General features: G+C 40.4%; 1 protein-coding gene across 4 annotated transcripts in view; it reads left to right on the top strand.

Moving 5' to 3' along the window:
* The window catches only part of TPX2 (TPX2 microtubule nucleation factor), a 68,955-nt gene that overhangs the window by 48,351 nt on the left and 6,981 nt on the right, over positions 1-13,623 (top strand). For all 4 annotated transcript variants that reach the window (XM_032295313.1, XM_032295312.1, XM_032295309.1 and 1 more), the window contains 3 exons: positions 9,431-9,526; positions 10,580-10,756; positions 11,111-11,257. In XM_032295313.1, the coding sequence (XP_032151204.1) occupies positions 9,431-9,526; positions 10,580-10,756; positions 11,111-11,257 (420 nt within the window). The remainder of the gene's footprint in view (positions 1-9,430; positions 9,527-10,579; positions 10,757-11,110; positions 11,258-13,623) is intronic.

The following is a 13,623-nucleotide window of genomic DNA, read 5'->3' as shown; positions in this document are numbered from 1 at the left end:
TTTTGATCTTATTGTCCAGGCTGGAGTACAATGGCGAGATCTTGGCTCACTCACTGCAACCTCTGCCTCCTGGGTTCAAGTGATTCTCCTGCCTCAGCCTCCCAATTAGCTGGGATTGCAGGCATACACCACCATGCCTAGTTAATTTTGCGTTTTATTTTATTTTTTTTGAGACGGCGTTTCACTCTTGTTACCCAGGCTGGAGTGCAATGGCGCGATCTCGGCTCGCTGCAACCTCTGCCTCCTGGGTTCAAGCAATTCTCCTGCCTCATCCTCCCGAGTAGCTGGGACTACATAATTTTGCATTTTTAATAGAGATAGGGTTTCTCCATGTTGGTCAGGCTGGTCTCAAACTCCTGACCTCAGGTGATCTGCCTGCCTCGCGCTTCCAAAGTGCTGAGATTGCAGGCGTGAGCCATTGTGCCCAGCCCTTGCTATCTTCTATCTTTTTGCTTGCTTTAGAGTCACCATGGTTTTAGCGGAAACTGTACTAATGTATTACCTTTGACTGAGTACCTAATTTGTTTATTCTATTTTCTTAGCAATAAATCAGAAGCAATTGAAGTTATATTTTCCACGCTTTATGCTTAGAAATGGTTCTCCTCCCCAATACCTACTTTCGACTGAGAGCTCTTTGCGTGAGATCTTTCTTCTATTCACAATGTCTTTTCTTTCTTGCTCTGAAGCACATGTACTATATGCCAAACTCTGTTACAACAAACTTTTAAGAAATCTTCCCCCACCCAAGTGATTAATCTCCAAGCCTTGTGCCTTCTTTGTCTTTATCTCTTGAGGAAACAATGTTGTGAATGCAATAAGGGAAAAGTAGGTTACGTGCAAACCTCAGAGACCTCGAGCCGGAAGGGCTGACATTTAGTTTTATACACAAGAAAATAGATAACACTCCTTTGGCACCTTGCTTCTTGGCTTATGGCAACCTCCGCCTCCCGGGTTCAAGCAGTTCTCCCACCTCAGCCTCCTAATTTGGTAAAAATACAAAAATTAGCCATGCGTTGTAGTTCACCCCTGTAATCCCTCCTAATCACTGGGATTACAGGGGTGAGCTACGACGCACGGCTTATTTTTATATTTTTAGTAGAGATGGGGTTTCACCATGTTGGCCAGGCTGGTCTCAAACTCCTGACCTCAGGTAATCCACCTGCCTCACCCTCCCAAAGTGCTGGGATTACAGGCGTGAGCCATTGCACCTGGCTGGCACCTTGCTTTTAATAACGTCTTTTCCTCTAAGCTCCTGGCTTTTCCCCCTACCTAAGTTTTTGTTTTTATTTAATTCATGTACTACTCTCTAAAAACCTTACATACCAATATTGACTTTATTATTTTAAAAATCAACTCACTTTGTAACCTAATGTAAATTTAAAGGGAACTTTTACATAACTATGTAAACGAAGACTAATACCTTTTGACACAAATAACACAGCAATAATAGCTAATACTTATATAATGCTTATTATATGCCAGGTTTTTATTTTAAGCTCTTTACATTTATATAATAATGCATTTAATTCTCATAACAACCCTATGAGGTAAGCACTGTAGGTACTTTATCAATCCATTTTACAGTTAGGAAACATAAAGGTTAAATAATTTGCTCAAGATCACAAACTAGGGAGTGGCAGAGCTAGCATATGAATCTTAGGTGTTATGATTCCAGGGCACATGCTTTTATATGAAAATAGAGGTTACTTACTATTATTTTTTTGAGACAGAATTTTTGCTCTTGTGGCCCAAGCTGGAGTGCGATGGTGTGATCTTGGTTCACTGCAACCTCCGCCTCCTGGGTTCAAGTGATTCTCCTGTCTCAGCCTCCCAAGTAGTTGGGATTATAGGCATGCACCACCATGCCTGGCCTGGCTAATTTGTTTTTTTTTTTCTTTTTTTTTTTTTAATTTTATCTGATGCTATCTCCAGACTAATTTTGTGTTTTTAGTAGAGAAGGGGTTTCTTCATGTTGGTCAGGCTGGTCTCGAACTCCCAACTTCAGGTGATCCGCCCACCTCAGCCTCCCAAAGTGCTGGGATTACAGGTGTGAGCCACCATACCTGGCTGAGGTTACTTTTTAAGATAGAAGGTTCTTAGGAAGTATGTGCTTATTAAAAAAAAAAAAAAGTCTACATCTCACCTAAGATCTTTCCCATAGCATCAGTCACACCTGAACTACTGCTTTTTGTTTTTTTTTTTTTTTCGAGACAGTATTGCTCTGTTGCCTAGGCTAGAGTGCAGGAGTATAGCGATGTAATCTCGCCTCACTGCAACCTCTGCTTCCTAGGTTCAAGCAATTCTCATGCCTCAGCCTCCCAAGTAGCTGGGACTACAGGCACATGCCCAGCTAAGTTTTGTATTCTTAGTAGGGACTAGGTTTTGCCATGTTGCCCAAGCTGGTCTCGAGCTCCTGTCCTCAAGGAATCCACCTGCCTTGGCCTCCCAAAGTGTTGGGATATAGGCGTGAGCCACCGTGCCCAGCTGAACTACATTTTTTGAAAACACTGATTAGGAAATTGGTTTGTCAGTTGTATGTACTCTAGAAGTGCTAGGGTGAAGTATTTAAGTTGGGAAGGGTGACCAGAGTTTGTGAAGAGTTAGTTGAGATCTTAGAGTAGTTGGGTACCAGGTTATACCTGTTGAGAATTCTGTGTAAACCGATCTGCAAAGCACTAGGTAAGGTGTGACCGAATTGATATAATTTGCAGAATGGAAGTGTCTGCCAAATCCTTTTGGGTCTCAGAAAACTCTGGGGCTCTTATTACATAAACAGATTTGTTGGGTACAGCATAGAGGGAGCCCAGATAAAGAACTGAGTATGATGCCCGACACACAGTAAGCCAGGGGTATTGTTAACAGGAATGGCCATTTTATTGAGTGCTTACATTGTCCTGAGTACTTTATGTAGATTGTCTTGTTTGTGTCTGATTACATTTCTAAGAGGTAGATGCTATTGTTATCCCTATTTTTCAGACAAGGAGATAAAAGTAGAGGTATCTAGTATGCAGAACCAGAATCTGAGCCCATCGTCTCCTTAAACACTAGATTATTGTGCCCCATAGTACTTACTGTTATCATTATTTATTTTGGCAAGTGAGGTTTCTGAGTTTGACACTGGCCAATTGCAGGTTTCCCTACTGAAATCTTCAGTGATTTGACTTCAACTCTTTGTTTCTAGAGAAGCATAGCATAGGAAGAGATGTTAGATGTGTTCTCTTCCACCCTCTTCACTTTTCAGAAAGGGAAGCTTTGAAAGGGGTGCAAACCAAAAAGTATGACACGGGTCTCAATCAATTTAGAGATTTATTTTGCTAAGGTTAAGGACGCATGCCCAGCAGACAGGCCTGTGCCTTTCCCCAAAGATTATTTTGAGGGCTTCAGTATTTTAAGGGAAAAGTGTGGATATTGGGGAAAGAGGAAGAAGTTTTCAAAAGGTGTGAGTAGGTAAGAGGGAAATGGTTACATTCTTTGAGTAGTTCGCATGTGAGAGGTGGGTAGAGGAATAGTCACTTATGCATTCATCTAATTCAGTGAATCTGCTTCTCCCCCACCCTCCCGAGACAGAATCTTACTCTGTCGCCCAGGCTGGAGTACAGGGGCACAGTCTTGGCTCACTGCAATTTCCAGTGATTTGACTTCAACTCTTGGTTTCCAGAGAAGCATAGCCACCCCTGCCTCCCAGGTTCAAGTGATTCTTCTGCCTCAGCCTTCCTAGTAGCTGGGACTACAGGTGCACACCACCACACCTGGCTAATTTTTGTATTTTTAGTAGAAACAGGTTTCACCATATTGGACAGGCTGGCCTCAAACTCCTGAACTTATGATCCACCCGCCTCCACCTCCCAAAGTGCTGGGATTACAGGCATGAGCCACTGTGTGTGGCCGAATCTGCATTTTTACATAAGATAATTAGGGCAGAGGAAGTAATCAGATATGCATTTGTCTCAGGTGAGCCAAGGGATGACTTTGAGTTCTGTCCTTTTTCCTGTACCTGTGAAAATGAGCTATAAATTTATATTGTCAGAGTGAAATTCAACAGAACTATTTTAGGGTGAAGATCTTGGAGTTCACAAGAAATTTTCAAGTGGGCAAATTGTGAGGGAGGTATGTAGCTTTTTCATCTTTGAACAGGAGATAGGTTTGCATGTCAAAGTTCCTAGCTTGACGTTTCTCCTTGGGTTAGTAATTTGGGGGTTCCAAAATTTATTTTCCTTTCACAATGGAATGTAGCTTGCCCATAGAAAAAACATTTAGAACATTTAAAAGAGAGTAAGTCAGCCGAGCGTGGTGGCTTGTGCCTGTAATCCCAACACTTTCGGAGGCTGAGGTGGGTGGATCACTTGAGGTCAGGAGTTGGAGACCAGCCTGGCCAACATGGTGAAACCCCGTCTCTCCTAAAATACAAAAAAATTAGCCAGGCATGGTGGTGGGTGCCTGTACTCCAAGCTACTCAGGAGGCTGAGGCATGAGAATCGCCTGAACCCAGGAGGTGGGGGTTGCAGTGAGCCGAGATTGTGCTACTGCACTCTAGCCTGGGCAACAGAGCAAGACTCCGTCTCAAAAAAAAAAAAAAGATAGAGAGAGAGTCTGAAATTCTAGTCTTGGACTCTTTATTTTTTATTTTTATTTTTTTTTTGTAGAGACAGGGTTTCACGTTGGCCAGGATGGTTTTGATCTCCTGACCTCGCGATCCACTTGCCTCGGCCTCCTAAAGTGCTGGAATTACAGGTGTAAGCCACCGTGCCCGGCCTTTTTTTTTTTCCCCCCTGGACTCTTATAGCAGAATTTAAGAGCCCACCTTTCAGAGCCTGATACAACTTGTCTGTCTGATGCTGTTGTTCCCCACCCATGTTCCCCCAGTCCCCGAGTGCTAAAGCTGTTTTATGTGTCTTTATGGTGTTTCCTGTGTACTTCCACTTGTGGTTGATAAGCAGCAAGGGGACAATAGGGTTGATAAAAGATGGGCTTAAGCAGCAGTGGGCCCAAGTGAGGCAGAAGTAAGAAAAGGGTTCTTGGGGCAGAGGTGGAGTGATAGAGCCTTGAGCATGAGGGTGTGAAATGTGAACTTAGTGCTGACTTCTATTGGGCAGCCAGGGGTGGATGTGGTGTCAGCAAAGCCAGTGAGTAATTTTAGCAGAGATACTTTAGGGACAACTTGGGGATACCAGCAGGCTTTTTTTTTTTTTTTTTTTTTTCCTGCATACTTCCCAAGATAACATTGCTTCAGAGTAATTTCCTAACTGCCCTGGGACAGGCCTGAGATCCTGTTCCAGGGTACCTGGAGGCCATATCCTGTCTTAGGGAGAAGTATTCGCCTCCCCATCCCCATCCCCAGTCCTGGCTGCTTTTCCTAAATACCTCAAATGTCCACCCACATTGCCCCATTCTAACTGCATGTTACCTCCAGAGATACCTTCCCCTTCATTGAGGGAGCATCCTCCTAATGACCGTTAGCTCCATATTCTGCTGGGTTTCTTTAGAGCACTTTGTGAAAATTTGGAAGTATTTGATTTGTTTCTTCTTCATTGTCTCTTTCCTCCACTAGAATGTGAGCTCCCCAAGAGCAGGGACTGTGTATATCTATATTATTCACTTTGTATCCCCAGCACCTAGCATAGTGACCCACCACAGCACAAGCACTCTGATAGTCGGATAACTGAGTGAGTAATAGTATAAGCTGACATGCACTAGCCTGTGTTTCTAACTTGGGTTAGGCACTTTGGAATTCAAAGATGGTATAAGATATGGCCCTTGTCCTCAAAGCTTTCATAGTCCGGTAGAGGAGATAGACATGTAAATGAGTAAATACAGTAGTTTTAACTAACATATGTTCATTGAACAGTTACTACTGGGTCTTCTAGTAGGTGATGTGGGAAGGTAAAAGAATGCAAATGACAATATTCCAGTCCTCAAGGAGCTTCTAATTTGAAAAACTTAACATAGACAAAAAAAAAAAAAAAAAATTTAATATAAATTAATAAAGCCTTCTCTGTTCCTGGAAACCCAATTTTCTTTTTATTATTTCTAATCGAGCTTCTAGTTATCTTTGATGGCAGAGGAGATGAGGTCTGAGTGGATAGTTGCTGCAAAGATGATTTTCATAAATCATCTCTTTCTCTCCCCCAACTAATTAAGAGATTGACTCACTCATAAATATCTCTTTTATGGCCTACTTACTAGAGGTTTCCATTGCTTCTCTTTTAAAATGCAGATATTTCTGTTGGGTGAATGCAGAGAGAGGGAATTATTTTAGATCTAAGTTAATCCTCAGATACTTATTTCAGTTACTTTGTTTTATTAACAAACCCTGAGGCCTAGAAGGCTATCTAGGTTCAAGGTTATACAGATTGGAAGCAGAGCTGGGCTAGAACAGACAGACCCCTGGCTCCTTGCTCACTGTTTGTCTCTCTTCCACTTGCCCCTGGTGCATTCAAGCAGGAAGCTAGTGTCCACCTGTCTAGGGAAGAGCAGATTTTGTTGTTGTTGCTGCTGTTTTATGGTAAACATCATTTGACAACCCATTTCTTGGACTTTTGTCACTCTGATTATAAGATCTACTATATTAGATTTCACTATGCTAATGATTCTAGCATTCTTTAGAAAACATATAAGAAATTTCACAGCAAAATGACCATTCCTTTCACATTGGTCACCTTGATAGACTATGAATCCCTTCCAGTGATTGAAGGGATTTTGCACAAAGCATTTTGGAAAAGCCATTCATCTTGAATCAGGAGATGAGCCTTTTAGATCCCTTCCAGGTTGACAACTCTTCACATGTATTTTAAACATTAATTTGCTTTTAGAATCTAGTTTAAGGTTATTTGGAACTAAAACTTCTGAGTAGTCCAACATAATAGAGGTGGAAACTATTTGTTAAGTGAACAGTAAAGATTGAGCAACTGTCTTTGCATGGTCCAGAAAGTGACTTTGAAAGCCACTCCAAGAAAGTCATTCCAAACATGTTTTGAATGGTTGCAGCATTGTTGGGATTAAAGAGAAGGCTCCCAAGGTATCCTCCTAGAGTCCAAGGTATAAATTCTATTCCTGATGTGTTCATTCATTCTGCATTCATTCAACATTTACTGAATGCTTTATACTTGCCAAGGTCTATGTTAGCTACTTGGGATTGATGGAGTAAAATAGTCCCCAGCCTTGAAGCACTCAGGCTAGCAAAATCTGCTCTTCCCTAGACAGGTGGACACTAGCTTCCTGCTTGAATGCACCAGGGGCAAGTGGAAGAGAGACAAACAGTGAGCAAGGAGCCAGGGGTCTGTCTGTTCTAGCCCAGCTCTGCTTCCAATCTGTATTTATTTACAATCTAAATAAATAAGTACAATTAAGTTTTGTGTAGACTGTGATAAAACCATATACAGTGGGAAAAAGGGGTCAGTTCTGTAGTCCTGGGAGTGGAGAGATCTATTGAAAGGCTTTATAAAAGAAGAGATGTGTCCAGGCACAGTGGCTTACTCCTGTAATTCCAACACTTTGGGAGGCTGGATCACAAGGTCAAAAGTTTGAGACCAGCCTGACCAACATGGTGAAACCGCATCTCTACTAAAAATACAAAAATTAGCCAGATATGGTGGTGCATGCCTGTAATCCCAGCTACTCTGGAAGATGAGGCAGGAGAATCGCTTGAACCTGGGAGGTGGAGAGTGCAGTGAGCTGAGATTGCGCCATTGCGCTCCAGCCTGGGCAACAGAGCAGAGCAAGACTTGTCTTTAAAAAAAAAAAAAGAAAGGAAATGCTTAATGAGTTGGGTACTTTTCAAGCAGCTGGGGCATTTCAGACAGAGAAAGCACAAGCAAAGTCACTGAGATAGGGACCATTTGGCAAGTGACCAGTAGTTCATCATGGTTGGAATGTGTGAGAATGGGTGAGAGGTAAGGTGGGAGAGTCAGGCAGGGTACCAGATTAATGCTACTACTAAGCAGGCTGTGAAGGACGTATTTATGAGTGAGATTCAAGCAAGTGCCTTGTATTTCATGCTAAGGAATCTGTTTGTTATGCTGTTGTAGGTAGGCAATAGGAGCCGTTAAAGAATTTTCAGTCAGGAAGTAATGTGATCAAATGTGCTTTAGAGGAATAATTTGGACGATATGCAAACAATGAATTGGAGGAATGAGATGAGGAGCTGAAATACTATTAGGAGACTAGAGCTGATGCGGGGGTCGGGATGTGGACACAAGTGTAACAAATAAGGAATTACTGAGGTTTTGTTTTGTTCTTAATTGATCTGGTTATACACTTCATTCAAAATAGCAGCCGGGCAGCCGGGCGCGGTGGCTCATGCCACCCCAGCACTTTGGGAGGCTGAGGTGGGTGGATCACAAGGTCAGGAGATCGAGACCATCCTGGCCAACATGGTGAAACCCGTCTCTACTAAAAATACGAAAATTAGCTGAGTGTGGTGGTGCTCACCTGTAGTCCCAGCTACTCAGGAGGCTGAGGCAGGAGAATTGCTTGAACCCGGGATTCAAGTGATTGAATGAGCCGAGATCATGCCACTGCACTCCGGCCTGGCAACAGAGTAAGACTCTGTCTCAAGAAAAAAACAAAAAAATTAAAAATTAAAAAAACCCAGCAGCCAAGAGATACCATTTTGCAGTTAGGATTAATTGCCAGATTTGTGATAGAATATAAATTCTGTTGAAATAAAAAAATGCTATGGAACAACTTTCTAAAATGTATTAGTTTTAAATTATGTGCACAGTATGACATATGTTATTCCACAATGATTTGAAATGTTAGTAACGTTTTAAAATCATTAAGGAAAAAATCTTCAGAGTAGTTGGATGTATTAAAATTATAAGTCTGGATGCAGTGGTTCATGTCTGTAATCTCACACTTTTGGAGGCCAAGATGGGAGATTGCTTGAGGCCAGGAATTTGAGATCCATTTCTATAAAAAATAATTCGCTGGGCATAGTGGTGAGTGACTGTAGTTCCAGCTACTCAGGAGGCTGAGGTGGGAGGATCGCTTGAGCCGAGGAGGCAGAGGTTACAGTGAGCCGAGATTGCACCATTGCACTCCAGCCTGGGCAACAGAGCAAGACTCTGTCTCAAAACAAACAAAAAACCAAACAAACAAAAGGATTATGAGATGTAGAAAATTAAACTCCTTTATCTACCCTCAAAGAGATATGAGAGTTGATAATTTGGTATTCTTTCCAGTTTTGGTGTTCTTTTATTATCTGTGCTTAGATTAATTATATTTTAAAAACTCAAAAATATCATTCTAGGCCGGGTGCTATGGCTCACACCTGTAATCCCAGCACTTTGGAGGCTGAGACAGGAAGATTGCCTGAGCCCAGGAGTTTGAGACCCTGTCTCTACCCAGAGGGGAAAAAAGAGGATTTAATCTTGTCATACAGCTTATTGGAGATGGTTTTGTGATGTCTAATTGAGTTGCTTACTTCTTTCAGGGTGTTCCTGAAAAGAAAGTACTTCCAATCACCGTCCCCAAGTCACCAGCCTTTGCATTGAAGAACAGAATTCGAATGCCCACCAAAGAAGATGAGGTGATTCCCTGGGATAGAGGCGTCCTCTTTCCTTCCGTATAGTCAGTCAATCTAAGCCTTATCATTTATTAATCTTAACAGAGCTCAGAGACAACCATTCTTTTCTAGACTTGTCTTTAAGAATGGGTATGAACATTTGTTCATTTCTTTTGTTCCTCCAAGAACACAATAATTGGTAAGGGTATGAATTTTCTGTTCTTAGTGAAAACTAGTTACAATTTATGGAAACAGGAACAGTTAAGCAGCGGAGCCTTGTCTGCTATAGCATTGAAAATCAGCTGCTTTTTTTAACATGGATCAAAAGTTGCTAAGTCCTACACTTTATTTTGCCTTAGATTGTCACTATTCAGTGAGGGATTTTGAAAATTCATACTAAGCAATTACATCCACTTTGTCCTATCTCCGTTAACCCAGGAATTGCAAAGTTGACTGTGATGGTGGTTTATGGAATTGTAATATATAAACTGTCATTGATCAGGCCAGTTTCTTGTTATGTCTCCCATTTTATCTATAAATATCCAGAGTTAGGGTAATTTTATAGCAGATCTCAAGCATAAGCCTTTTTATAGGTTCATTTGAAACTAAAATACGCAGTAATCTTGTGTTACCGGTTTGAACCCAAACAACTTGGTCCTATTCTGGGTTTGGCAACCATTAAGTCCCAGTCACATGTTTTAAGGAAGTCTGGAGGCTGGCTCAAAGAAGAAGCTAAGGTATATGCTTGGTTGGGACATATCTTTTTATGTCATTTTATTCATAGTGTTAGATCTTATTTAGTTTTTACAACATTCCCATGGAAAACTAGATCTTTTCAGGGTAATTGTGTTAATCCTTTACCAGATGCTTTCACCTTGGTTTCACCCCTGTGAGGTGGTAGACGACTTACCTAAGTCATCAGCTGTCTTGGATAGAAAAGGAAACTAAGACATCTAAAAAGCTGAGTGACTTGTTTTAATTAATGCCACATATTAATATGATGTCTTCTGAGTCCACATTCTGGGGAAGTAGGAGAGAGTGAGGAGTCTTATTTCTAAACTGCAATTTTTTCCTTAGGAAGAGGATGAACCAGTAGTGATAAGAGCTCAACCTGTGCCATATTATGGGGTACCTTTTAAGCCCCCAATCCCAGAGGCAAGAACTGTGGAAATATGCCCTTTCTCCTTTGATTCTCGAGACAAAGAACGTCAGTTACAGAAGGAGAAGAAAATAAAAGAACTGCAGAAAGGAGAGGTAGGTGTTTCCATTTCTGCAAGTAGTAGAATGCCCTCAGAGATAGTCTTTTCTATAGTATTTTTAACTACAAAATCACTGTCTTCTTTTGATCTTTCTAACAACAAGTAATTTAATCCTTCTGGCACAAAGAGGTTAAGTGACTTGCCTCTGATCACACTGCCAGTTACAGGCAATATTAGTAGAAAAGCCTTGATTTCCTTTTGAACCCATTATTCTTTTCTGCTAGAGAATGCTGCTTTGAAAACTGATTGTCCTTCCTTATTTTGCAGATTCATCCAAATATTCTGGAGCAGCTACTGCTTTCCAGCTAGTCTTTATCTTAAATCTCATGGTTTTTTTTTTTTCTGTTAGGTACCCAAGTTCAAGGCACTTCCCTTGCCTCATTTTGACACCATTAACCTGCCAGAGAAGAAGGTAAAGAATGTGACCCAGATTGAACCTTTCTGCTTGGAGACTGACAAAAGAGGTGCTCTGAAGGCACAGATTTGGAAGCACCAGGTAGGGGATGGGGACAGCACTCAAAATGTTAATTTCTTGGTTGGTTGATTGGACAGGCAGACCCACCACACTGAAATCATCTGAGTTAACATACTAGATTGTTTCAGGGGCTCTCACTGTAAATCAGGGGCCAACACATTATTTCTGTAAAAGGACCAGACAAGAAATATTTTAGGTTTTGTAAGTTACATATGGTCTCTGTCACGTAATGTGTGTGTGCGCATGTCTGTGCATGTGTATGCACACGCACATGTTTTCAACTATTTTTATTTTTATTTTTGAGACAGAGTCTCACTCTGTCACCCAGGCTGGAGTGCAGTGGTGTGATCTCAGCTCACTGCAACCTCTGTCTCCCAGGTTCAGGTGATTCTCCCACCTCAGCCTCCTGAGTAGCTGGGATTACATGTGTGCACCACCATGCCTGGCTAAGTTTTCTATTTTTAGTAGAGATAGGGCTTGCCATGTTGGCCAGGCTGGTCTCAAACTCCTGATCTCAAGTGATCCGCCAGCCTTGGCCTCCCAAAGTGCTGGGATTACAAGCGTGAGCCACTGTGCCCAGTCGATTCTTTAAAAATGTGAAAACCATTCTTAGCTCAAGGGCTGTACTAAAACAGGTTGCAAGCTGGATTTAGCCTGTGGGCCAGTTTGCTGACCCCTGCTCTAAGTGATCACCTGGGGAATGTCCCTGCTCCAAGTGATTAATGGGGGGATATGGGAATGGACAGGCTTTTCTGGAGTCAGGAGTCTCTTTAAGAAAATAGATTGTCAATATAGAATGCTGTTTTCTCAGCATGATGTGCTATTTGCTCTTTATACAGGTGATTTAAAACAATTAATTGATTATTTGCTGATTTAATTGGGATCTAATTCTACCAGGCTGGAAAAAATTTTCCCAGAATTTCTAAATTTATTGGGATTTTTATGTCATCATTAATCTTGGACTGTTTCCAAAAGGAGCTTTAGGCTATTTTTTTATTTTTTATTTTATTTATTTATTTATTTATTTTTTTTTAAGGAATTACCCCTCTCAAAGCCTGAGAGATGTAATGACTTACATGACTGAACATTGGTCCCCTGTTGGTATGGTTCTCTAGGAAACCTTAGGACTGTCAACTTGGAAATAGTGAATTTCCCCTTCTCAATGACCAAGGCACAGAATGTCTGTGTAGGGCATTTTCTGCAAATAACAACAACAAAAACAATTGTTTTGAAAAGTTTTTCAGACACATATAAAAGTAGAATAGTATAATTAATTTTCATGAACCCATCACCTGGTTCTTTAATGATCAAAACCTGAAAAATCTTATTTCATCCCTGCTTCTACCCAGTTATCCGTGTGCTGGATACTTTTACCTATACAAGATTACTTTGAAACAAATCCTATGTAACATCCCTTTTCATCCAAAAATATTTCAGTGTATATATTTAAAATGTAAGGACAACCACAATAATATTCTCACACTTAAAAATATTAAAAGTAATCAAATATTTGCACATTTCTCGTAATTTCTTAAATAGTTGAATTGTTAAAATCAATATAAGGTCTACATAGTGCCTTTGTTTGCTAAATCTCTGAATCTTCTTTCAATCTATGGGCTCCTCTGTTAGCTTTTTTTTTCTTTTTTTGAGATGGAGTTTTGTTCTTGTTGCCTAGCTGAAGTGCAATGGCGCAATCTTGGCTCAGGGCAACCTTCTCCTCATGGGTTCAAACTATGCTCCTGCCTCAGCCTCCTGAGTAACTGGGATTACAGGTGCACATCACCATATCTGGCTAATTTTTGTATTTTTAGTAGAGTCAGGGTTTCACCGTGTTGGTCAGGCTGGTCTCGAACTGCTGACCTCAAGTGATCCCATCCTGTCTACTGGGATTACAGATGTGAGCCACTGCGCCAAACCTCTCTGCATTTTATTTGTTGAATAAACTGAATTGTTTGTCCTGTAGATTTTCCACAATCTGGATTTTGCTGATCACATTCCCACACAGTTGTTTAGCATGTTCCTCTATTGCTTGTATTTCCTATAAATTAGTAGTAAGACCTAGAGGCTTGATTCAATTCTGGTTAGATTTTTTTTTTTTTTGGGAGGTGGGAAGAATACTCTGTAACATTTATAGAATTAAATACTATAAAGTATTTATACTATATTATATAGTATAAATAGTATTTATTATATTTATTACATTATAGTATTTATTAAAACATGTTTTAATAAATTTAATGTATTTAATAAAATATGTTTTAATAAATTTATTAAAACATATTAAAATATGTTTTAATAAATAACTATAATGTAATAAATATAATAAATACTATTTATACTATATAATATAGTATAAATATTTATTAAAACATATTTTTAATAAATAA

The sequence above is a fragment of the Sapajus apella genome, unplaced genomic scaffold, assembly GCF_009761245.1.
Source record: "Sapajus apella isolate SASKATOON/1434 unplaced genomic scaffold, GSC_monkey_1.0 scaffold33, whole genome shotgun sequence".
Taxonomy (NCBI): Eukaryota; Metazoa; Chordata; class Mammalia; order Primates; family Cebidae; genus Sapajus; species Sapajus apella.
The sequence above is the reverse complement of the archived record's forward strand: the minus strand, read 5'-3'. Positions and strand labels throughout refer to the sequence as shown.